Genomic DNA, 27,119 nt, shown 5'->3' with positions numbered 1-27,119 from the left:
AACAGACACTGGGAGACAAATTCACCTTTCAGCAAGGCAATAATCTAAAACAAGGCCAAATATACACTGGGGTTGCTTACCAAGATGACATTGAATGTTCTTGAGTGGCCAAGTTACAGTTTTGACTTGAAGATCTATGACAACACTTAAATTGGTTGTCTATCAATGATCAACAACCAATTTAACAGAGTTTAAAGAATTTAAAAAATAATAAATGTGAAAATATTGTACAACCCAGGTGTGCAAAGCTCTTAGAAACTTACCCAGAAAGACTCACAGCTGTAATCACTGCCTAATATGATTCTAACATGTATTGACTCAGGGGTGTGAATACTTATGTAAATTAGATATTTCATTTTCAATAAAACACAAAAATGTTTTCACTTTGTCATTATGGGGCTTTGTGTGTAGACAGGTGAGAAAAAAATATTTGAATCCATGTTGAATTCAGGCTGTAACACAACAAAATGTGGTACAAGTCAAGGGGTGCGAATACTTTCTGTAGACACTGTATGCCATTTAGCAGACGCTTTCGACTTCGTCACGCCTGCATACATTTTACGTACTGTACTGGTGGTCCCGGGAACCGAACACATAATTCTGGCGTTGCAAGCACCATGCTCTACCAACTGAGCTACAGAGGACCAGTGCTCTCCAGTGTGTCCATCAGCCGTTTTATGTATCTGTGTGTCTGCACACGTCTGTCTGGCTGCTTGCATGGGAATGTCCACCCGTCCTTTTGTGTGTATGACTGTGTGTGTGTGACTGCGTGTGTGTGTGACTGCGTGTGTGTGCCTGCGTGTGAGACTACAAGTGTGACTCACAGCTCTTGTCAGTCCAGACATGCAACTCCTGGGCCAGCTCGGGGATGACGAGGAAGGTCCTCCAACCCTGGCGTTTCTTGGACTTGAGGATGTCCCCGAAAATGTGGTCTCCGATGTAGACGATGTCCTTCCCCTTGGCCCCCAGCAGGTCACACACGATGTCAGAAGAACCTAGGCGGGCGGGCGGGCGAGAGAGAGACAAAGACAAGAGAGACAGACAGAGAGACAGAGGGAGAGGGAGAGAGAGAGCGAGAGGGAGAGAGAGAGCGAGAGGGAGAGAGAGAGCGAGAGGGAGAGAGAGAGCGAGAGGGAGAGAGAGAGAGACAGAGAGAGAGAGAGAGAGACAGAGAGACAGAGAGAGGGAGACATTGAAATGTAGACGTTACTGGATGATGTTGTTTTATGAAAGATTTGTACCACGTTGTTTTTCAGATTGTTTTTAGGGAACCCAGCCCTCCCTGGAGAACAGTGAACGTTGTTGAGAAGACTATGCTGGCTAAATAAAGGTTAACTGAGATCCATCATGTTTAGAAGTACTCTGCTAGATGATTTGACAAGTTGGCAGTGCTGTCTGGCTGTCTGGCGGTTCGTGCTGTGAGTCAGTGCATGTCCCCAGGTATCTTACCTCCAGAGTAGACGATGCCATGGTGCAGGGGTCCGGTGTAGGTCCCGATCTTCAGCCGCCCTGTCGTCTAACACCAGAGAACACATGGAACAGTAGCCTCACCGCAAAACAATGTCAAGTATATGTATTCATTATGGATCCCCATTAGTTCCTGCCAAAGCAGTATCTACTCTTCCTGGGGTTTATTATAGATCCCCATTAGTTCCTGCCAAAGCAGCAGCTACTCTTCCTGGGGTTTTTTATAGATCCCCATTAGTTCCTGCCAAAGCAGTATCTACTCTTCCTGGGGTTTATTATAGATCCCCATTAGTTCCTGCCAAAGCAGCAGCTACTCTTCCTGGGGTTTATTATAGATCCCCATTAGTTCCTGCCAAAGCAGCAGCTACACTTCCTGGGGTCCAGCAAAATGAAGGCAGTTTATACCATTTTACCGTTACATTCACAGATTTCACAACACACTGTGTGCCCTCAGGCCCCTACTCCACCACATTTCTACAGTACAAAATCCATGTGTACGTGTGGGTGTGTATAGTGCGCATGTTATCGTGTGTGTGTGTGTGTATAGTGCGCATGTTATCGTGTGTGTGTGTGTGTATAGTGCGCATGTTATCGTGTGTGTGTGTGTGTGTGTATAGTGCGCATGTTATCGTGTGTGTGTGTATAGTGCGCATGTTATCGTGTGTGTGTATAGTGCGCATGTTATCGTGTGTGTGTGTATAGTGCGCATGTTATCGTGTGTGTGTGTATAGTGCGCATGTTATCGTGTGCGTGTGTGTATAGTGCGCATGTTATCGTGTGTGTGTGTGTGTATAGTGCGCATGTTATCGTGTGTGTGTGTGTGTGTATAGTGCACATGTTATCGTGTGTGTGTGTGTGTATATAGTGCGCATGTTATCGTGTGTGTGTGTGTGTATAGTGCGCATGTTATCGTGTGTGTGTGTGTGTGTATAGTGCGCATGTTATCGTGTGTGTGTGTATAGTGTGCATGTTATCGTGTGTGTGTGTATAGTGCGCATGTTATCGTGTGTGTGTGTGTGTATAGTGCGCATGTTATCGTGTGTGTGTGTGTGTGTATAGTGCGCATGTTATCGTGTGTGTGTGTGTGTATAGTGCGCATGTTATCGTGTGTGTGTGTGTGTATAGTGCGCATGTTATCGTGTGTGTGTGTGTGTGTATAGTGCGCATGTTATCGTGTGTGTGTGTGTGTGTGTATAGTGTGCATGTTATCGTGTGTGTGTGTGTGTATAGTGCGCATGTTATCGTGTGTGTGTGTGGGTGTGTATAGTGTGCATGTTATCGTGTGTGTGTGTGTGTGTGTGTGTATAGTGTGCATGTTATCGTGTGTGTATGTGTGTATAGTGTGCATGTTATCGTGTGTGTGTGTGTGTATAGTGTGCATGTTATCGTGTGTGTGTGTGTGTATAGTGTGCATGTTATGGTGTGTGTGTGTGTATAGTGTGCATGTTATCGTGTGTGTGTGTGTATAGTGTGCATGTTATCGTGTGTGTGTGTGTATAGTGTGCATGTTATCGTGTGTGTGTGTATGTGTGTATAGTGTGCATGTTATCGTGTGTGTATGTGTGTATAGTGTGCATGTTATCGTGTGTGTGTGTGTGTATAGTGCGCATGTTATCGTGTGTGTGTGTGTGTGTGTGTGTGTATGTGTGTGTATAGTGCGCATGTTATCGTGTGTGTATGTGTGTATAGTGTGCATGTTATCGTGTGTGTGTATGTGTGTATAGTGTGCATGTTATCGTGTGTGTGTATGTGTGTATAGTGTGCATGTTATCGTGTGTGTGTGTGTGTATAGTGTGCATGTTATCGTGTGTGTGTATGTGTGTATAGTGTGCATGTTATCGTGTGTGTATGTGTGTATAGTGCGCATGTTATCGTGTGTGTGTGTGGGTGTGTATAGTGTGCATGTTATCGTGTGTGTGTGTGTGTGTATAGTGTGCATGTTATCGTGTGTGTATGTGTGTATAGTGTGCATGTTATCGTGTGTGTGTGTGTGTGTGTGTATAGTGTGCATGTTATCGTGTGTGTGTGTGTGTGTATAGTGTGCATGTTATCGTGTGTGTGTGTGTATAGTGTGCATGTTATCGTGTGTGTGTGTGTATAGTGTGCATGTTATCGTGTGTGTGTGTGTATAGTGTGCATGTTATCGTGTGTGTGTGTATGTGTGTATAGTGTGCATGTTATCGTGTGTGTATGTGTGTATAGTGTGCATGTTATCGTGTGTGTGTGTGTGTATAGTGCGCATGTTATCGTGTGTGTGTGTGTGTGTGTGTGTGTATGTGTGTGTATAGTGCGCATGTTATCGTGTGTGTGTGTGTATGTGTGTATAGTGTGCATGTTATCGTGTGTGTGTATGTGTGTATAGTGTGCATGTTATCGTGTGTGTGTATGTGTGTATAGTGTGCATGTTATCGTGTGTGTGTGTGTGTATAGTGTGCATGTTATCGTGTGTGTGTATGTGTGTATAGTGTGCATGTTATCGTGTGTGTATGTGTGTATAGTGTGCATGTTATCGTGTGTGTGTGTGTGTATAGTGCGCATGTTATCGTGTGTGTGTGTGTGTGTGTATGTGTGTATAGTGTGCATGTTATCGTGTGTGTGTATGTGTGTATAGTGTGCATGTTATCGTGTGTGTGTATGTGTGTATAGTGTGCATGTTATCGTGTGTGTGTATGCATGTGTCTGTGCCTATGACTCCGCTGTTCCATAAGGTGTATTTATCATATTTTTTCAAATCTAATTATACTGCTGGCATCAGTTATTTGACGTGGAATAGAGTTCCATGTAGTCATGGCTCTATGTAGTACTGTGCGCCTCCCATAGTCTTCTGGACTGTGAAGAGACCTCTGGTGTCATGTCTTGTGGGGTATGCATGGGTGTCCGAGCTGTGTGCCAAAGTACAAGTAGTGATGAAGTCAATCTCTGCTCCACTTTCAGCCAGGAGAGATTGACATGCATATTATTAATATTAGCTCTCTGTGTACATCCAAGGCCCAGCCGTGCTGCCCTGTTCTGAGCCAATTGCAATTTTCCTAAGTCCCTTTATGTGGCACCTGAAAAGAAGACTGAACTGTAGTCAAGGTGCGACAAACCTAGGGCCTGTAGGACCTGCCTTGTTGATAGTGTTGTTAAGAAGGCAGAGTAGAATTTGATTATGGACAGACTTCTTAGCAACTGTTGAATCAATATGCTTTGACCATTACTCCAAGCAGATTAGTCACCTCAACTTGCTCAAATTATAATTCTTTAGAAGTTGTACTTCACATTGTGTGACCGAATAGCTATCAGGCTACCACACCATCAGGCTACAACACCATCAGGCTACCACACCATCAGGCTACCACACCATCAGGCTACCACACCATCAGGCTACCACACTCAAAAGTCTCGGCACTGTGTTCTGACAGAGGTGTGATGGTGTAATTACTCACTGTGTCGACTTGTCGGAGCACCGTTCCCTCTCCAAAGAACAGAGGCTTCCTGGCGTCCACCAGAATCAGGTCAAAGTAGGACTGCCACGGCCGGTGGGATGTCCCGTGCTGCAACACAACCACACGCACATTCTGGTCAATGCGTACCGACGATAGTTAACTTATATAGATGAATGTAGTTAACAAGATTTCACGTCTACGGGAGAATGCCGTGTATGAATGTTGAAATGATTCTTACCTTTGGGCCGTGGGGGAAGTCAAACAGGTATGTCATGATCTTCTGTGAGAAAAGTAAACAACATAACGAGCCTATTAGTCATCTCATTTCAAATGTCTTTGTGACTGGGACAGATACCGCAGCTATATGCCCCAGTTCAGTACGCAAACACCCCAGTTTCATATGCAAACGTGACAGTTTGCCAGGACATGTTTTGTGAAGCTGTGTGTACGTTTGCTTTGCCTATTAAATGTTGCTCTGCATGGACGTTTAACAAGGCAGGACTTAACTATTGTTTTGGGCTCTGAAGGGTGTCTGTTACTGTGTACTGTGCATGTGAATCGTCCATGTGTGTGTGTGTGAGAACAGTGGACCTGGGCACTTAGCGTGGTCAGTACTGTGGACTCACGTGTGTGTATTTGTAGTCACTGTTGGTGGCCAGGAACACCTTGGCTACTTCATTCATTCTACTCAGCAGGAGAGGCAGCTTTGCCTTGATGAGAGAGAGAGAACACTAAATATTACAAAGCCATTATCATACACAGTGAGTTCGTACAGGCATACAGACAGAGACACAAAGTAAATGTTGACTTCTCGTCAGGTTTTGAAGTCATCGTGCCAGTGTGTTCCCGCAGGAATACGACACAAGACGAGCGCTAAAGGGGCTGGTAAAATGTTAATGTGTGTACTTACGTCTCTCACTACGTACTTTTCAAGGTTCTCTACTGTCTTTTCCTTCAGGGTGCCCTGGAAGACAGGACGACAGGTAAATGGGTTGAAATACATCGAAAAATAACAAGCTCACATCTATACATCATATGTCTTCTTTATGATGACACTCATGTCAATCACTTTCAGGGTACATACCATTAGCACGACGACAAACAGTAAATGAATGCTTCAAGATAAAGATAATCATTGGGTGTTTCGCCCCATATAACACCTTGAAATGGAAGTAAAGTGAACAAATGATTGCATTGTGATAGACTTCCTCATCACGCTACCTTGAAGTGGACCCAGTCGACGGCGTCGCGGATGTCCTGGAACATGCTCTTGAAGGACATGAAGAGGTCGCCATCTTTAAAGCCAGTCTCACAGCTGAGGTAAGGGGGGAGGAGAGGGACACACAGAGCCAGTGGACAGGCCAAGGCCAGACAGAGAGCTTTGCTTTTAAACGCTAGTAGCCATTTTCACTACATTTTTTGTTTTGTTTTTGTTTTGCTTTTAAATGGGATAGTCTTCCCTTGTTTGAGGTGGTTTCCAGCCAAACAGGAAAGCAATCTCCCCCTAAAAGACCAACAACTCGTTTCAGAGGAGAAGACATGCAGCCATTCCATTGCAGATCACATCATCACACAAAGAATTCATTAAAACTACCGCTAACAAATGATTGTACAATTACATCGAGACGATAAGACATGATATTACATCATGCTAGATGATTAGTCATTACAGGTCAATTTAAATAATAAAAGTAATGAAATCTGAAAATCTGGAATTAAGTTACTGCATGCATTCATGGAATGATTAGTATGGAAGACCAATAATCATTCAGAGAGCTGAGTAATCCTAATAAAGTATATTGTTTATGACACAATAAAAGGGTGGTCCTATTACTCAACCACTGGCTTAACAGGGTTAGGGCTAAAGTACTTCCTTATTGGAGGATTCTTATTGGAGATATGGACCTACCCTGTTGTCATGTTGTCTAATTGGCTTATCAAATGTTGTCATGTCATATCCAGGAATTTGTATATAACCCACAAGACAAATAAGGTGGGTAGGGTGACTAGGGATTCCTTACCTTGCATATCTGTCACAGTTTGAGAAGAAGTCCACGAGGCAGGCAAAGAGGTAGGTCTCTGGAAAGAGAGGGAAACTGTACTGTAAAATCAATCGAGTGTCAATAAAGTTGAGTTGAACTCCATGGCCTTGCCTCAAACTGTGCTCAGACAAAATGGAGGGCATGTCTGGGCTTGTCCCTCTTATGAATGACAGTTGAATCTAGATGGAGATAAACACATTTTTAAATAATTGAATGGCTCTGGCATGGACAGTATCTCTCCTCCTTCTACCTGGTAAGTTGAAGAGAGTGTTGAGGATATAGAAACGTTCAGTATCGTCACGTTGGATGAACTTGTTCGGGTATAGCTCCCGTATTTCAGGTCTGGGGAGAGAAGAGAAAAAGAAAATGCAACGTCAGGAGAATGTCTTGGCAGGTAGACCGGGACCTAACCTTCAAAACCCCGCTCAATGATCCGGGGACAAGGGGACGTAGGGAGGACACTGCGAGAAGGTTAGGAGAGCGTGGGGTTCACCATTTACCCTCGTAGGAAATTGAAACCGTGGACACAGACCAGGATGTTGCCGTAGGCGTCCACCTTTAACAGGTTCCCATACAGGGTGTCAAACACCAGGCCTCTGAAGAAACACAGAGAAACAACATCATTCAGTCAGTTAGAATATCGACAAATGGTTGACACGTGATCTTTAAAAGCCCATCAGACAATCTACCTAGCTACAACCAGGACCAAATTAGAAACCCACGCAGCCAGGTATAAAAATAGCATTAAAACATCCTCACCATGGCAACAACATGGCAACCATGATGTGATAGGTAATAGGTGCCTGGTAACAAAGTACAGCTGGTGCCCCGTTGACATCAAAGCGTTTTCCAGTTCAAATAAATAAATATATATATAGCAGTATAACGCCATCACCATGGCAACAACATTAACGGTATGATGTGATTGGTAGTCACCTTGTGTGTGTGTGTGTGTGTGTGTGTGGTCACCTGGTGGGGAAGGCGGGGTCGTAGACGAAGCTGAGCAGCTCCTGGGGGTAACCGATGTGGACCAGGCGCTCCACGGTCAGCTCAAAGCCCAGGGACTCGTACTCTGGAGACTTGTACACTGGAGAATAGGAACACAGATGTTAGCATTTAACACAAACCGGTGTCGACTACACAGAGTCACACAGCAGCACTCCCCGATGCCTAAACAGGCACGTAATTACACTGACACCATACATTTAGGAGAAGGACGTACGGGGAAGTCAAGTCTAATGGCCTGTTTGCGAACGGACCACTCTGTAAATTGCAGCCTCCCATTGATCCTCAACCAGCCAATGGGGACCCCATTCACCTCGACAACAGCACGTAAGCTATTGCAACGTGACATGGTGACGTGATGCAACGCGAGACAGGTATTTTAAAAAGGTCTCTAACCGTCAGGATATCTGGGATACTGTTGGTAATAACATAGCCTAGCCCCTCTCCCCCTAAAGTGCATGCGCGCACACGCCCGGGCACACACACACCGAGCGCAGGGGCCTGAATACCCTAGGATCTAATCCGTGGAGAAACAGGATCCATAGCTCAACTCTGGACTCTGATACTAATGAGACACCAAACAACCAGATATCTCCAGGGCCCTGTTCATTAGGGGACATGACAGAAAACAGTTTACAAGGTTGTGCAACAGAAAAGGATAAGCAGCCTTTCTTATTGGGCAGGTCCATTTAGTCCCTCCCTGTTTCAGTCTGTTTTCTGCCGTTTGGTGCCTAATGAACACATCCCCCAGGCCTGGTGAGCCAAGCCATGGGTGAAGGGGAAAAGTAGAGAGGGATACAATGTCCAGGCCTGGGCCAGAGGGGCCTATCAGCCGATGGGATACAATGTCCAGGCCTGGGCCAGAGGGGCCTATCAGCCGATGAGAATGCTAACTGACATTGGAAGAAGGCTCTGTCAGATGGTATTCATATAAAGGGTGTTTTTCCACATTAGGTCCAGTCAGGCTGCAGGAGGGGAGGACTTGGCTGATGCTTAGAGGGAGCAGGAAGGACGATGTGGGGATAGGCTAGCTAGTGCTGAGACCCCAAACATGGAAGGAATAGACCTGGGCAAATGTGTCTTACTGAGTTAGCGCGTGCACAGACAGACAGACAGACAGACAGACAGACAGACAGACAGACAGACAGACAGACAGACAGACAGACAGACAGACAGACAGACAGACAGACAGACAGACAGACGAGTGTGAATACCCATCTTGGTGTAATATGTGTGTGCACATTTACCCATTTGTGTGTTTGCCTCTTAGCCCAATTGTGTGTTTTCTCTCCCTCGCTCTCTAGTGAGTTCAAATCCCCTGTGGTGTTCCAGTGTCCCTGGCTAGCTAGCGAAGCAGAGGAGTGGTGGGCATCATGCCCAGTGCTGCAGCCTCGAAGAGTCGCACAGTTCTGGGCCAGACTCCTCCATACAAATAGCCCCTCCCACCTTTCCTCCCCTCATCCCTGCCTCCATTTCCCTAAGCTCTGTGGCTGATACAAAGAAACCTATTTTAAGAGTATTTTCCCCTCTGCCACCTTCCCGATCAGCTCTCTCTTTGGTTGGCCGGCGATGAGCAGAATTCGCTCGCTCTCTCTGCACTGTCCACTGCTGTGACCTTCAGACAGCTTTAGCTTAAACACACACAGGCGTGGAAACACACACAGCCTATTTATGTCTGTGTATATAGCACAGTCTAGTCCAGGGATAGGAAACGTTGATGGGGTTGGGGGTCACAGAAAAACAGAACTCATCGTGAGGGGTTGCAGTGAGTCTGTCTGCACATCCCCACCTTGCGAGCAAAACATTTCTGCAATTCTACACATTTTTCCATGGGGCGAACAGAAAAGTAGGCCGTTTTAAGATAACTGGCCCCACCCCGGTCGCTAATTTGGCCATGGTTACTACAAGTTTAAATAGGTGAACGCTAGACTAATTTACCAATAAAAAATGTTTTATTTAAACATTTCGAAACGGAACCTTGTGTGTTCTATTATTCTAAATCTCTCAACAGTAAGTTGAGAGATGGGGGGTGAAATTGTTCCGTGGCCCGCCGGTGGCCCATCCCTGGTCTAGTCCATTAGATTTACTGGTCTGTGACCATGTGTAAGTTGAAATAGTTGATTTGTTTACTCATTGGCGAGGGGTATACCTTACATTTGGGACGAAAGTGACACTGGAAAGTAGTAAATTATAGCCTGGTAACACAAACACACACTAAGCTTGGGGATCCATTAAATCTTCCTCTCCTGATGCAGACGTTGACAGATAATTATACTCCCCTTAAGCCGTGTGTGTGTGTGTGTGTGTGTGTGTGTGCGAGTGAGTGAGTAGAGAGAGTGACCAGGCTAGAATTTACAGTCCTGCAGGGCCAATTTCTTTCCAAATGTAAGCTATACCCCTCACCTAAGAGTAAACAACTTTACCCTTTAACTAAAACATGGTCGTAGACCTGTAAATCTATTGGACTAGACTGTGCTATATACAGATACATAAACAGTCTTCATCCCAAATGGCACCCTATTCCCAATAAAGCGCACTAATTTTGACCAGAGCCCTATGGCACCAGGTCAAAAGAAGTGTACTATATCGGGAATAGGGTGCCATATGGATCGTAGCCATAGCTTATGACATATGAAGTGTCTTCTGGACAACTTCCTGGTTGCTAATTATAGGCCTAAGTAATTATCTAGCTGTATCGGAGGTGGGTCCAGACATCGCTGTCACTCAGACAGCAGTATCTTTATTAGACAGCAACACCATGTCAAAATAACATAAATTAGTAGCTTGGGCTCCGCTCTGCCAAAGGCTAAGAGTTAGCATAGCATAGTCTAGCTTATTCCAAAACGAATGGCTTTCAGGCTAATCACCATGCTACAATGGAACAGTGAACGATAACCCCGTGCCCTATAGAACTAACAGGTCAACAGTGTGGCTCCAGTGTCATTTGAGCTTCTCAGAACAGTGGAGTCTCTCACTAGGTTGTTTTCAGAACAGTGTGTGTGTGTACAGTGTGTGTGTGTGTGTGTCATTTGAACTACAGTACAGTGAAGCCTCTCTATGTTGTGTTTTCAGAACAGCCAGCGTCGCCGGGGGCATCTAGTTACCACGGTAATGTGCCAGAGGCGAGTGGGCAGGGAGTGTTAGGCCACATAGAGCTGTCATCAGTGGATGATTTCACGACCTTTGATATAAACCACAGTTAATAACGGATGACCTATCATCGAAGGGCATGGTTCAACTAATGCCCTTTGCTTTTATCAGGCATCGTGGTCTTGATGTGGAAATACTGTATCGTAGTGACATGGACAGACGGGAGGACATTTGATCTCCTCTGTGTGACACTAAGCTATTGACAGAAGGCCTATATATCATAGAGGAACATGGTTCAACACTGACCAGAGATCACGGTCCTAATACGAGCGTATAGGACGACTGTACGGTTATGGTCTATTTACAGTCAGAGGATTTGTTGTACATGTAACCATGTTGTATGAAAACAAAACTCCTAACAGCCCTCTTCTTAAATCCTCACTAGAAACAGAAACCAAATGTATAGCCTACCTGCTGCCGTGAGAAGTCGTCAAAGTGAGGGGTTTGACTCCTCAGGCGTCAAGTCCTATCAACATGGGTCAAGACGCTATCTAGCTAGCTAAATGTGCTTCAGTGACTCAGCTAAGTGGAGGGTTGGTAATTCATCTAGAAGTACAGTGTGTGTGTGAGACTTTGAGGAGGGGGTCATCCCTAGGGAAAGGGGATCGCTTGTACCCGCAAACACACGGCCCATATCCCATTTCCATCATCTGAGGGCAGATTTTACGGACGCTCAACTGTTGACATGTAGCCTCTTTATAATTGCAAAAATCGCTGAAGTTGGAGACTTTTATCTCCCTCACCAACTTCAAACATCTGCTATCTGAGCAGCTAACCGATCTCTGCAGCTGTACATAGTCTATCGGTAAATAGTCCACCCAATTTTACCTACCTCATCCCCATACTGTTTTTATTTATTTACTTTTCTGCTCTTTTGCACACCAATATCTCTACCTGTACATGACCATCTGATCATTTATCACTCCAGTGTTAATCTGCAAAATTGTAATTATTCGCCTACCTCCTCATTCCTTTTGCACACAATGTATATAGACTCTCTTTTTTTTCTACTGTGTTATTGACTTGTTAATTGTTTACTCCATGTGTAACTCTGTTGTCTGTGCACACTGCTATGCTTTATCTTGGACAGGTCGCAGTTGCAAATGAGAACTTGTTCTCAACTAGCCTACCTGGTTAAATAAAAGGTGAAATTATTTTTTTTTTTTAAATAAAATAAATATGGGACGGTCCATAACCAAGTGATGATGTTTACAAGATGCCAGGGCTATAGTATCGCTTCACTCAATGCTCGAGTTGCGACCACAGGAACGGGCTGTGGCCTCCCTGGGCAGAGCACGACACAGCGACACCTCAGCCTCCTGTCGGTCACTGGGGAGAACCTCATCTAGGGTTCCGGCACGCCTTGCAGTTACAATCGGGCACGGACTCATGTCAACGCCATCATCTAGACATTGTGTCAAGAGATGTCCCCTAACTGACTTTAGCCTTCATGTGGTTGACGGTCAGGTCAATGGATTACAGACAACCTATTGTCACTTAGAAAACTATTAGAGAATTACTGCTACTTTTTTTTTTACTATTGCTTAGTCAAATACAGAGAAACTGTACTAGTTAATATTTAGAAAGTGAGGATAGTCTTAGCCATTCACTTGAGGTCAAAGAGTTTTGTTGTTTGCAAATTCCAATGACGGAAGAGTCTAAAAACAATACATCTAAACTGACATCTAAATCAGATTACAGATTCAGTTAACGCATTTCCCTCCGTTACAGTATCCTTCTGAAGAACTCATCACCTTTTTCCATCATCGCTGTACCCCAAGAAACCTACACCTCCCCTGCCCTTCTACCCACCACCCCTAGTCCCCAGTGAGTCTGGTCTGGGCTTATCGAATGACACGTGAGCCCCTGTTCTGACCCGGTGTACTTTGTCAACAAACACTGAAGGAGAAATCAATATGGCCGACGACTAGTTGCTATGCCAACCAAACTAGAGTGGACCCTACATTGTAAAGTAGTGACGGTGGGCTGAGGGCGCCCACATACACACTGTAAAGAAGTGTTGACGGCCAAGGCAGCGACTGTAATGCACTTACCGGCTAGAGTGTAATCCATATCGAAGCCAAAGCATTTAATCTTCTCCATGGCCAAGCTTCTGTTAACAAAAACTCTAAAAAACAAAAAAGGGAGGAAACAGAAGGATAGAATCAGAATGTGATTCAGAGTGATTTTGAGAGACATACAAGAGAGTTCTACCTCTGTGTGCAAGGAGAACATTAGGATAAATTGCCTCTCACAGAAGAAGAATGAGCAGAGGTATTTTTGCGATTAAATGTTAGCCATCTAGTGATGACGTGGTGCTCATTTTGAAATATAGCCTAACAAACGTCTACAATTGATATGCATGGCCTCTAAACAGATATTAGAAACAATCTGGCACAGATAATGAAGTCAGTAAGCTCCTATTTTCTCTAGCCTTACAAGGCACGTTCCCACATGTCTTAAAAACATAGGAATTTGAGTATTAGACAGCTAGACTCACTGTCTGAGCTTTTTAACCTTTTAAAAGGCATTATTAGCCTTTAGACAGTGCATTGCTTCCTACAGGGTAGGTTCACAAGTGCACACTATAGCAAAACATTTTGCAATGGACAGCAAAATGAGCGTTTCTTATTGGACAAGTTCCATCCCTGTATCAGTCAGTTTGGTACCTAATGAACATGACTCTCCATTCTGCATAGACAGCATGTTTACGGTGGCACCTCAACTAGCTCAACTGTCCCCAGTGTTAAATCTGAAGGCATGGTAGGGGGGCCTGCATGGCCGGAGTGGTCGGCATTGTTGGCATATCCTGCCTGACACTTTCTGATCCAGCCAACTCCAGTGGCAGGCCAGGCCAGGCAGCTCCAGTCAGAGAGATCTCTGTTCCTCTGGTTCTAGGCTTTTCCGTGTTAGTGCAGCCTAGCCTGCTACCTACAGCTTTTGAACAAACTACCACAAAACAACTTATACTGCAAAGTAACTTGTAAAAAAAGATTAGGCTACACATAGAATTTCGCATTTTATAAAATAAATATGTTGGTATTCAAAAAAGGTCTCCAGATGTTTTCATGCACAAATCAACATAATTAATCTAGCCATTTAAAAAAATATATGTTTCATACAACTAGTCAATCCAGTTCAACAACTACATATCTGTTAATGAGATTGAAAACATGTTGACAGGCATTCCACAAACCGGTTTCTTTCATCCGAAACAGTCAATCCACATCTGACACAATCTTCATTTCCACAACACGCCAACACTACCCCAACACCACCCCAACACTACCCTTTTCCTATTCCGGGAAGTAGTAGGTCTGGGACGATACCAGTTAGTATCATGGCAAAATAAATAAACAGATTTATCTTCTTTACAAAAAAAGTCCTATTGTTGGTAACATACATCATTATGTTGTCATCAAGTCACATTTATATATTTTCCAAGCTATAAAACACAATATTTTAAATACAGCAGGTTTTTAAAGGAGCAAAGAATTGTCTGCTTTGTGTTTTCATTTTTACCATGGAAAACATATTCACTATGATCGAATACTCACACTAACCACACTAATGTACTATTTGTGACTTAAATTGAGTATGTAGTATGCTTATTGGTCATAGTATGGATATAGTTAGTATGCCAAAAGTTCTGGAAGTCGTACTAAATTCGCCAAAATACGAAGTATACAAGCAGTGGACACAATTTCCGTGCTTTTAGGGCCCATAATGCAAAATGGGCGTGGCTTCACAACGTTTTCAGATTTGAAAAAAAATGGTGGAAAATATGCAGCTAAAGTCCAATGAGAAAAGATACTAATTGCTTTAACTAATTGAGACAAATGTTAAGAAAATGTTGAGCAATGTAATAAAGTAATGACTTTTGAAATAAGTTACATTACATGTTATGTTGGCTGACAGTTAGCTAACCTTACGAACCGCATATCATCACAGCAGTATATGCAAGCTAGCTACAGTCCTAAAGTTAGTTGGCTACTAACATATCGAATTTGCCAGGCAGTATATTAACTATATGCTATATAACTAACTACTCTATGTTTATTGACATGATTGTTCACTTCATTCTTAGCTCTGTGGTTTAGTCATTGTGCATTCTCAACGGGCATTGCTAATTCTGTCTTATCTACTCCGATTTCAGAGCACTGTCGTCTCGTCTGAGGGCGCGTTTGTAAATTCGCGCTGGCTATCTTCTCCAATTTCAGAGCACTCTAGTCTGAGTGTGCCAGAGCGCAGAATAACTGATGAATTTCTGAACGCTCAACACCCATTGAATATGACCGGTGTCAAACGTTGGCTTAAAAAAAACGTAATTAAAATGTTGCCAGCAGCACAGTTACAGTCACCAACGCTCTGGATAACCAGCTCTGCTAGGGCGAGTAAAATGGTCAGAGAGGTGTTCTCTCATTTGTGTCTGGAAGTAGCTAACAAGCTAGCCAACGTTAGCCAGTTAGCTTGGGTGCTTGACTGCCGTTGTGAGGTCAGAACGCTCAGATCAACCCTACTCCTCGACCAGAGTCCAGTGTGTGCGCCCTGAACGCTCTGAATTTACATACGCTCCAGATTGAAGATTGTAAAAAGGTCTAGCTAGTCATTTGTTATGCTAACAAGCTAGAAAGAGGTTGCATAGCAACAGCATCAACTTCCGGTGGACAGGCAAAGCACTAGTACACTCAACTGAAAGGATACAGTTATTTTACAGTATACTAAAATTAACTAATAGTATGTAGTATATACACTCATTAAGTACGTAGTATACAGTATGTTAATATGGGTATTTGAACACAGCTATTATGATACTGCTATCGTCACCGTCCTAGGAAATAGACCATAATACATTCATAAATGATCCAATATTTTGTCATTACCTTGCTGCAGCTCCATACTGAACCAGCTTCCACTGCGAGTTAAGCCCGGCGGCAGACATACGATGCATTATGTGTCGTGACTAAAAGTGTACTAGCCTGCGCTCTGGCCTAGCCCGCTTACATAATGCTATTCCAACTCCAGCCCAGAAACAAAAAGAGCCCACTCTCTTTGCTTCCTTGCCATTCAATTTCTGACTTGTTGCAAAAATTATTGTTGCCATTCTGCATCATTCTCTGTTATTGTTGTTGTTGTTTGTGGTGTCCGTTTGTCACTAGTGTTGTTGGTTGGGGGGAGTTGCCGTTTGCTGTAGCCCTCAAAGACATCCAGAACAATCCATCAGGTGGAAACAGCAACAAACTCAGTGCCTCCCAGGCCCTAAGCCACTGGAGCTAGGCTACTGTACAGTACCAAGGCTCAAGCCTGTATTCGCAAAGAGTCATCGTGAACTAGGGTCAGTTTGGCCTTTTAGATGATAATGAATGTGATTGTATGGACCGGAGGGACCTGATCCTAGATCTGCGCTCCTAACTCTGAGACAGTTTGTGAATAGGGGCTATGCTATCCATCAGGAATAAGGAGAACGTAACACCATTCATTGCTTTAACTCAGAAGAATATCTGATGCTTACAATCCCTAATATGGATGATACGATTATAATGTCAGTGCACTGGATGTGAGGTAGACCTACTACTGACACTAAGCTGTAGCTTACAGCCGAGGTCTCTCTAGGCTAACTGATAACAATCGTCTGGAATGCGAGTAGGCCTAAGAAGGACCTACTGTATTCTCAGCATTGAGTACAAAGCGGGGTCTTGAAGTAATGGGTAGATTACTGGGGGTTCTCCTTGTTCCAGTCCCCCTATGAACAGGTTAAACGGTCAAACTCTAGGTGTACAGTTCAGGCCCTCCTTCTGCAAATAGACCAAGATGTTCTGGGGCTATTAGCACCGAGGTGAACGTGAGTGGGAGTCATAAATGTTGCGAGTACTCATTTCCCTACTATTGACAAAGCGTGACGGTGGGGGACAGCCCACTTTGACCTGATGACTGGGCCTCAAATAGACTGAATGTGTGGGCCGGCCTCCCGTACTAGCCTACCATTACCTGATTGTCTGGTTGTCGCCACTGTAGTCTGACTGAGGGATTCACTTTTAGGTGCAGGCGACGTAAAAATATATTTACTAGAACGGGTAAAGCCCCTCAGAGCACAGTGATTCTATTTCTATGTAGTCTATATCTAACAGTGAATCCCTAGCTTAGGCAGACCACAGCGTGTGACAATCAGGCAGATTTGTGTACCACCAGTACCCTTATCTTATGGAAACAGTACATTGAACCTACCATGAAAGAGTTTATCTAGGTCTAACAGACCAGACTAACAAATGGTGTTCACCTTACTGACTGAGTGGATTGTTTCATTGTATGGTTTCATCAGCCTTTCAGCAAAGATATTCTTTCTGTAAAGGTTGCTGACATTTTTGAATCTGCAAAGTTTGTTAAACTAAGCCTGACATTTCAACAAAAAAAGTATTGTTAAATGTACATAAATGCATCAGCCCCTCAAAACAACCAGGTAGTAACAGTTCAACGCTGTTGTTGTTGAGGGACTTCGCTTACAGACTTCCTTACAGATGCCAGAGTGCCAGTGAACTCAGACCCAACAGCGACACAGTGACAGCTTTAGTGGCGCTGTAATGTCCATAGGTTATGTAACCGTATGAAATAACTGCAATTAAGCCGCACGCGCACACACACACACCACACACACACAACGTCTCTTTGGTGAAGTTAAACGTTGCACAAGCGGCTGTTTATCTCACTCACGTGAAGCCGGCATTCCTGCCCACTGCCATTGTCTACCGTTAAGGCCAGCTAACCAGCATGCACGGCCAAAGGCTTCTTTCCTGTCATGAGATAATATGAATTTAGGGCTCATCTATTTTAGGGTCCCCATTTTCAATTACAAATGTAAGTGACTGTCAAACCATTGTAACCTATTTTACGACCGAGCACCACTTTAGCCTATATTTAACGAATTAGAGGACTAGTTTATCGAGTTAGAGAGGTTATTTGACCGCTGCACACAGCTAGTGTAGGACCACACACACACACACTAGAGCTGGGATGATGAACCGAAAATGATCGACAGACATTTTGCTGACATCTTCCATTACGATAAGTAGCCTATAGTAGAGGAATGTGAAGTTTGAAATGAAATAAGTTTGCTAATATAATATGGATGTTTGTTAATGGGACAATTGATGGCTACAACCATCAAACAGGTACTAGTAGTTTAAAGGCTCATTTCAAAAACCTGTGGTGTACATTCATGTTGTAAACTTATCGTTCTCGCTTAAATTCAGGCAATTTATCGCAATATGGATTTTTTTTGCCATATTCCCCACCTCCAACACATCACAAATGACATGTCAGTATTGAGAAAATACGTGCGTTTCAGTTGAACAGGAAGTTGGCATAACGGTCATGAAGTTCAGAGGAAGACGCTTCAGACAGGAAGTGCTAAATGAAATCCACAGAGACTTGGTTTTACACTGAACGGGTGTAAAACAAACTAGTACACACGGACTCTGTAATATACGCTACATGGCTGACAGGTTGTCACAAGATCTTGGACCAAAGAATAACCTACAACTACACCACATTCAAATCCGCAGCAATTTACAAGACATACTGAGTGGTTATGACGGTGTGAACTGAGAATTAGGCTGTGGAAAGTTGACATTGAAAGACATTTACAAACAGAGGGTTGGGACTAGTAGTATCATAGCGTCCTGTCATATGTTGCTGCTGTAATTATCTGTGGTAGACTAATGACTAAAGAAAACAGTGACACACAATACACGGCTACATACAGTACAGTAGGTTAATATAACTGAATCTTATTGTACATCATTTACATGTTAGTCATTAAGCAGACGATCTTATCCACAGCGACTTACAGGCGCAATTAGGGTTAAGTGTCTCGACAGATTTTTCACCTAGTCGGCTTGAGGATTCGAACCAACAACCTATCGATTCCTGGCCCACAGCGCTTAACTGCTAGGCTATCTTCCCGGTGTCCATCCATCCATACAGAGTACCAGTCAAAAGTTTGGACACAAATACTCATTCAGGGGTTTTTCTTTATGTTTACTATTTTCTAAATTGTAGAATAATAGTGAAGACATCAAAACTATGAAATAACATATGGAATCATGTAGCAACCAAAAAAAGTGTTAAACAAATCAAAATATATTTCATATTTGAGAGTCTTCAAAGTAGCCACCCTTTGCCTTGATGACAGCTTTGCACACTCTTGGCATTCCCTCAACCAGTCAGAGGATAAGTTCATTAGAGTTACCAGCCTCAGAAATCAGCAACTAACTGCACCTCAGATTGCACCACAGAGTTCAAGTAACAGACACATCAACTGTTCAGAGGAGACTGAGTGAATCGGGCCTTCATGGTCGAATTGCTGCAAAGAAACCACTAAGAAGAAGAGACTTGCTTGGGCCAAGAAACACGAGCAATGGACATTAGACCGGTGGAAATCTGTCCTTTGTTCTGATGTGTCTAAATTTGAGATTTTTGCTTCCAACCGCCGTGTCTTTGTGAGATGAAGAATAAGTGAACGGATGATCTCTGCATGTGTGGTTCCCACCGTGAAGCATGGAGGAGGTGTGATGGTGCTTTTCTGGTGACACTGTCAGTGATTTATTTAGAATTTAAGGCACACTTAACCCGCATGGCTACCACAGTATTCTGCAGCGATACGCCATCCCATCAGATTTGTGCTTTTCAACAGGAAAATGACCCAACACACCTCCAGGCTGCTGAGCAATGTGACCAACAAGGAGAGTGATGGAGTGCTGCATCAGATGACCTGGCCTCCACAACCACCTGACCTCATGATTTAGGGTGAGATGATTTAGGGTGAGTTGGACTGCAGAGTGAAGGAAAAGCAGCAAACAACTAATCAGCATATGTAGGAACTCCTTCAAGACTGTTGGAAAAGCATTTCAGGTGAAGCTGGTTGAGAGAATGCCAAGAGTGTTTAACACTTTTTTGGTTACTACATGATTCCATGTGTTTTGATGTTTTTACTATTATTCTACAATGTAGAAAATAGTCAAAATAAATAAAAACCCTTGAATGAGTAGGTGTGTCCAAACTTTTGACGAGTACTGTACATACATACATACATACAGTGGGGCAAAAAAAAGTATTTAGTCAGCCACCAATTGTGCAAGTTCTCACACTTAAAAAGATGCCTGTAATTTTCATCATAGGTACACTTCAACTATGACAGACAAAATTAGAAGAAAAGAAATCCAGAAAATCACATTGTAGGATTTTTTATGAATTTGTAAATTATGGTGGAAAATAAGTATTTGGTAACCTACAAACAAGCAAGATTTCTGGCTCTCACAGGCCTGTAACTTCTTCTTTAAGAGGCTCCTCTGTCCTCCACTCGTTACCTGTATTAATGGTACCTGTTTGAACTTGTTATCAGTATAAAAGACACCTGTCCACAACCTCAAACAGTCACACTCCAAACTCCACTATGGCCAAGACCAAAGAGCTGTCGAAGGACACCAAAAACAAAATTGTACACCTGCACCAGGCTGGGAAGACTGAATCTGCAATAGGTAAGCAGATTGGTTTGAAGAAATCAACTGTGGGAGCAATTATTAGGAAATGGAAGACATACAAGACCACTGATAATCTCCCTCGATCTGGGGCTCCACGCAAGATCTCACCCCGTGGGGTCAAAATTATCACAAGAACGGTGAGCAAAAATCCCAGAACCACACGGGGAGACCTAGTGAATGACCTGCAGAGAGCTGGGACCAGAGTAACAAAGCCTACTATCAGTAACACACTACGCCGCCAGGGACTCAAATCCTGCAGTGCCAGACATGTCCCCCTGCTTAAACCAGTACATATCCAGGCCCGTCTGAAGTTTGATAGAGAGCATTTGGATGATCCAGAAGAAGATTGGGAGAATGTCATATGGTCAGATGAAACCAAAATATAACTTTTTGGTAAAAACTGTTTGGAGGACAAAGAATGCAGAGTTGCATCCAAAGAACACCATACCTACTGTGCAGCATGCGGGTGGAAACATCATGCTTTGGGGATGTTTTTCTGCAAAGGGACCAGGACGACTGATCCGTGTAAAGGAAAGAATGAATGGGGCCATGTATCGTGAGATTTTGAGTGAAAACCTCCTTCCATCAGCAAGGGCATTGAAGATGAAACGTGGCTGGGTCTTTCAGCATGACAATGATCCCAAACACAACGCCCGGGCAACAAAGGAGTGGCTTCTTCGTAAGAAGCATGTCAAGGTCCTGGAGTGGCCTAGCCAGTCTCCAGATCTCAACCCCATAGAAAATCTTTGGAGGGAGTTGAAAGTCCGTGTTGCCCAGCAACAGCCCCAAAACATCACTGCGCTAGAGGAGATCTGCATGGAGGAATGGGCCAAAATACCAGCAACAGTGTGTGAAAACCTTGTGAAGACTTACTGAAAACATTTGACCTCGGTCATTGCCAACAAACGGTATATAACAAAGTATTGAGATTAAGTATTTGGTCAATAACAAAAGTTTTTACCCACCATATTTTGCAAATAAATTCATTAAAAATCCTACAATGTGATTTTCTGGATTTTTTTTCTCATTTTGTCTGTCATAGTTGAAGTGTACCTATAATGAAAATTACAGGCCTCTCTCATCTTTTTAAGTGGGAGAACCTGCACCATTGTTGGCTGACTAAATACTTTTTTGCCCCACTCTACATACAGATTTTGCAGGTATTCCTACTTACAAAGCATGTAGAGGTCTGTAATTTTATCATAGGTACAATTCAACTGTAAGAGACTGAATCTAAAACAAAAATCCAGAAAATCACATTGTATGATTTTTAAGTAATTAATTTGCATTTTATTGCATGACATAAGCATTTGATCACCTACCAACCAGTACGAATTCCGGCTCTCACAGACCTGTTAGTTTTTCTTTAAGAAGCCCTCCTGGTTTCCACTCATTACCTGTATTAACTGCACCTGTTTGAACTCGTTACCTGTATAAAAGACACCTGTCCACACACTCAATTAAACAGACTCCAACCTCTCCACAATGGCCAAGACCAGAGAGCTGTGTAAGGACATCAGGGATAAAATTGTAGACCTGCACAAGGCTGGGATGGGCTACAGGACAATAGGCAAGCAGCTTGGTGAGAAGGCAACAACTGTTGGCACAATTATTAGAAAATGGAAGAAGTTCAAGATGACGGTCAATCACCCTCGGTCTGTGGCTCAATGCAAGATCTCACCTCATGGGGCATCAATGATCATGAGGAAGGTGAGAGATCAGCCCAGAACTACATGGCAGGACCTGGTTAATGACCTGAAGAGAGCTGGGACCACAGTATCAAAGAAAACCATTAGTAACAACCTACGCCGTCATGGATTAAAATCCTGCAGCGCACACAAGGTCCCCTTGCTCAAGCCAGCGCATGTCCAGGCCCGACTGAAGTTTGCCAATGACCATCTGGATGATCCAGAGGAGGAATGGGAGAAGGTCATGTGGTCTGATGAGACAAAAATAGAGCTTTTTGGTCTAAACTCCACTCGCCGTGTTTGGAGGAAGAAGGATGAGTACAACCCCAAGAACACCATCCCAACCGTGAAGCATGGAGGTGGAAACATCATTCTTTGGGGATACTTTTCTGCAAATGGGACAGGACGACTGCACCGTATTGAGGGGAGGATCGATGGGGCCATGTATCGCGAGATCTTGGCCAACAACCTCCTTCCCTCAGTAAGAGCATTGAAGATGGGTCGTGGCCTGGTCTTCCAGCATGACAACGACCCGAAACACACAGCCAGGGCAACTAAGGAGTGGCTCCGTAAGAAGCATCTCAAGGTCCTGGAGTGGCCTAGCCAGTCTCTAGGCCTGAACCCAATAGAAAATCTTTGGAGGGAGCTGAAAGTCCGTATTGCCCAGCGACAGCCCCAAAACCTGAAGGATCTGGAGAAGGTCTGTATGGAGGAGTGGGCTAAAATCCCTGCTGCAGTGGGTGCAAACCTGGTCAAGAACTACAGGAAACGTATGATCTCTGTAATTGCAAACAAAGGTTTCTGTACCAAATATTAAGTTATGCTTTTCTGATGTATCAAATACTTATGTCATGCAATAAAATGCTAATTACTTAAAATCATACAATGTGATTTTCTGGATTTTTGTTTTAGATTCAGTCTCTCACAGTTGAAGTGTACCTATGATAAAAATTACAGACCTCTACATGCTTTGTAAGTGGGAAAACCTGCAAAATCGGCAGTGTATCAAATACTTGTTCTCCCCACTGTACATACATACATACATACCTACCTACCTACCTACCTATGGGAACATGTCACCCCTGACAGTATCAATAACTGTGGTAACTAATGTCACTGACAGTGTCCATCCATACATACCTATGGTAAGCCTCTCTGCGGTACTTCTTCATGGCCAGCCCGTCCATGTTGGCTGGAAGGTCTGCATAGTTCTGCAGTCTGTCGCTCCATGAAGTGGTCATGTTTATACCTTTAAAATCCTCTGAAAGTCAATCTAGACAGGGAGAAAATAAGAGCTTCACCTTGACATGATTCTGCAGTTTCCTCTTCTTGCGCTTTGAGCATAGGCCTAACTGAACATTATAAGGCTTATCTATTTAGCGTCAAATATCTTTGAAATCTTCAAACAGGAGGAGTATGAACTCTCAAAGAGTTCACTACACTCGCTCTGCGAAACCTGTATGAACGAGCCACAGTTGCAAGCCACAGTTGCAAGCCACTGCCTGAAAACCGGCTGCATTTGGACTAATTATGTAGTTCTAAGGCGGGGAGAGCCGCCGGGCGGGGAGAACCTAGTCCTCCAGTCACACCAGCTGTTTGTTATGTCAATGAAAAAGAACCACAATAATCTTATCAAATCCCTAAAATACACTTTGCCAAGTCGGTGTGCCCAATGGCACCCTATTCCATATTTAGTGTACAGGGTGCCGCTCGGGACACATCCCTAGTTTGAGTCACTCTTGACGACTAAAGAAATCGAACAGTGTGTGTTGTCAATGTTCACACTTTGCAGGCCATTTCTATGCAAGAAGACTGAATGGAAGACTAATTACTGTCCTCATCCTGACTGTGGCTAATGACAAACGGCCGGCCACCCAGGTGGAAGAAATCAAAAGGAGTCACTCACTTCTTCTGGGCTACTCAGTTTGAGGGACAAAGAGTTAGGGCAGGTTAGATTAAATCGAGCACACGTGAGAGGAAATTGAGCTGTACGGTAGACAGTAACACATTATTGTTTTTATTATGATAAAAACAGAAATGAATAGAGCCTTCAGTGCCAGCATTCACATCTGTTCAGTTTTTAGCAGCGTAAAATTCTCAGGGGAAAGATTTATGTTTTTAGCGGTCTCTCCAGAGAACGACCAGGTTTTTTTTATACATTAACTGCCTTCTCTATCACCCAGGAGACTAGAGAAGTGAGCAGGTTTGTTTTTATACATTAACTGCCTTCTCTATCACCCAGGAGACTAGAGAAGTGAGCAGGTTTGTTTTTATACATTAACTGCCTTCTCTATCACCCAGGAGACTAGAGAAGTGAGCAGGTTTGTTTTTATACATTAACTGCCTTCTCTATCACCCAGGAGACTAGAGAAGTGAGCAGGAGAAAAAAGCTGAGGTCAGCTTTTCTTTGTCACACAACTCGCAAATGACACAATACACAAACAAGCGAGAAAACCTTGAGGGGTTGAAGGGTTGAGGTAGCCAGCAGATCTGACCTTGCTTACAGCAGCACTAGGGTTGTATAGAATTCCTGTGTATATTAAAAGGCACTGTGTGCCGGTGTGAGATAAGGCTCGGGAAATGTACCTCAATCCAGGGATGAGAAATGTGTTGTACTTTGAATTGTCCCGTTATCCCAACTGTTACACAGAGAAGACTACTCGTTTTTAGCAGTCGTGCAATCTTCTCATGGTGTGACAGTTGAGATATTGGGACAACTCAGGAGTACAACACATTTCTCATCCTTGGATTGAGGTACGTTTTCTGAGCAATACCTCACGCCGGCTCCACGGTGTCTTAATATACACAGGAATGCTGTCCAACCCTAGTATAAGCTGTAAGCAAGCGGGTCAGATCTGCTGGCTAAGGGTGAGGGAAAGACTTATCCCCAGCAACCATGAGTTTCCTCACTCTCAGCTGTGCTCAGGAAAAATGACATCTGATGAGAGGCTCTGAAACTGGGTTCAGGCAAAGTGACATCACAGTGTGAACTACTCAACTGAGCAAGTTTTCTAAGGAGGCCAAGGACAGCCCTTGGCATTTTTGGCATAGATAAAAGTTTGCCTATTCCAGCCTTATGCTCCTTGACAAACCAGTGAAGATATGCAGAGTAAAGCTTTATTTAACATTTTGTAATGGGCTATACAATCAAAGACCAAGTTAATATGTTTATCCTCAAAAATTATACAGTGTTCAGACTTGGTCCAAGGTCCTACAGGGAACACTGGACCTGCCTCGTCAGACCAGTCAATGCCTGATTGGCTGATGATGCACCATGCCAGATGTTTTTGATTAAACAAATAGATAGCTAACGTTATGTAGCAGCTAACTACTTTTCACGTTTGCTAAAAAAAAAATGGGCAAACCACACAAGGTAAAAATAATGTTAAGTAAACTAGCAGTAACTACTCCATTTGAGTAGCAAGCAATAAGCAGCTGTGCTTCGCTAGCTAACATGGTAACTAACAGCAATTTTGTGGCCAACAAAAAGTGATACATTAGTTAGCTAGGTCACATTTTAAATTCCTAGCTAGGTATGTGCTTTAAAAAGGTGCAATATTCATAAATCACTTGCTAATATTTCACCTCAGTTCGTGACAAAACAACCCGTCATTGTGTAGAGAACCATTGTACCATTTAATATATTTTCCATAAACTAAAATATTGTGTTTGAAGCTGGTATACAAAACAAAAACTTAAGAACGGGAAGCATAGAAAAAGCGCACATAGAACAGGTCTGCCGCTTCTTAGACTTGCTTTCAATAATAAAATATCTATAACCTGTATTTCTATGTGAATTTGGTTGGGTGGCCCAAAAAAAGTTATATATTGCATATTTAATAACTAGGTTTAGCTCATTGTTAGCCTGAAATTTATACTGTAGCTACCTTTTAATTATAGGCTCAGCTCGCGCAGGGCTGTCATTATGCGCTTATCTTGCCGGCACAAACAATGGTCTCTGTCAAATCACATTTTCTTTGCTTGCAGGTCGCCAAGGGGGTTAGCTAGTTATAGCTACCTTGCCAGCGAACAGCTGATTATGGAGTTTAGCATTAAATACTAACGTTAGGCAATTTACAAAATGGACGTTAGCTAAGCCACAATTGAACTATTTTGTCGCATTTATTAGCATTATGCTAAGCTAGCTAGCAGGTTACAAAACAACCATTCACATCTGCTCCCCCTTCACGGAAAAGCCAGTGGCAGACTGTCTATAGTAGAATAGAACAAAAACGGGTGTTCTGTGACCAACTTTACATACACTCACCTCTGTATTCCTCGATAAAGCAAAAACTGCACCGTTTGGTAATCTGAGCATGCGCTTCATACACGATCAACGTGGAACAAAATCGAAAAAAGTATCTGAAATGCACTCGCAGAAGAACAAGTAGATACGTTATGCATACACAGTCCGTGGAGATATGATTCTTTCGCAATTTCTTGGAAAAGCTCTCTACTGACTGGATTGTTACGGAGACAGTGGGCGGTGTTTTCGGCTGTATGGGGGAGGGACATAAATGGTATTATTGAAATGTGATGATTTTAGGCTGAATACAATTCTGATATCAACAATGGGCCATCAATGACTACTGTTGCAATTCCTTTCATTCACTAAATGTATTTAGAATAAAAATACAGTTGTGATTTCGTAATTTCACAAGTTTTACTGCAAACACTATTGCAAACTTTGATTTGTTTTTCCAAATCAATCTATTGACAATTCATACTTTTTCTATTAGGCAAATCATTTCTCTATTCTCTATTATTTTGATGAATAGGCTCCAGTAAGTAGTCAGTCTCAGG

At 43.3% G+C, this 27,119-nt stretch overlaps 1 protein-coding gene across 4 annotated transcripts in view; it reads right to left on the bottom strand.

Annotated features, from left to right (window-relative positions):
- The window catches only part of LOC115124261 (cytosolic purine 5'-nucleotidase-like), a 37,049-nt gene extending 10,274 nt beyond the window's left edge, over positions 1 to 26,775 (bottom strand). The window contains exons 1-14 of one of the 4 annotated variants that reach the window (XM_065001482.1): positions 26,584 to 26,775; positions 23,457 to 23,589; positions 13,147 to 13,220; positions 7,907 to 8,024; positions 7,438 to 7,533; positions 7,188 to 7,279; positions 6,917 to 6,974; positions 6,117 to 6,210; positions 5,806 to 5,859; positions 5,522 to 5,605; positions 5,134 to 5,175; positions 4,896 to 5,003; positions 1,450 to 1,516; positions 825 to 995 (exon numbers count right to left, since the gene is read on the bottom strand). In XM_065001482.1, the coding sequence (XP_064857554.1) occupies positions 825 to 995; positions 1,450 to 1,516; positions 4,896 to 5,003; positions 5,134 to 5,175; positions 5,522 to 5,605; positions 5,806 to 5,859; positions 6,117 to 6,210; positions 6,917 to 6,974; positions 7,188 to 7,279; positions 7,438 to 7,533; positions 7,907 to 8,024; positions 13,147 to 13,220; positions 23,457 to 23,557 (1,159 nt within the window). In that variant the 5' untranslated portion in view covers positions 23,558 to 23,589; positions 26,584 to 26,775. Of the gene's footprint in view, positions 1 to 824; positions 996 to 1,449; positions 1,517 to 4,895; positions 5,004 to 5,133; positions 5,176 to 5,521; positions 5,606 to 5,805; positions 5,860 to 6,116; positions 6,211 to 6,916; positions 6,975 to 7,187; positions 7,280 to 7,437; positions 7,534 to 7,906; positions 8,025 to 13,146; positions 13,221 to 17,800; positions 17,881 to 23,456; positions 23,590 to 26,583 lie in introns of those variants that run through there. The other 3 variants (XM_029653663.2, XM_065001480.1, XM_065001481.1) reach the window with 3 other exon arrangements.
- Between the last annotated feature and the right edge of the window lie 344 nt (positions 26,776 to 27,119).

This window comes from Oncorhynchus nerka, linkage group LG15 (assembly GCF_034236695.1).
Source record: "Oncorhynchus nerka isolate Pitt River linkage group LG15, Oner_Uvic_2.0, whole genome shotgun sequence".
Taxonomy (NCBI): domain Eukaryota; kingdom Metazoa; phylum Chordata; class Actinopteri; order Salmoniformes; family Salmonidae; genus Oncorhynchus; species Oncorhynchus nerka.
The sequence above is the reverse complement of the archived record's forward strand: the minus strand, read 5'-3'. Positions and strand labels throughout refer to the sequence as shown.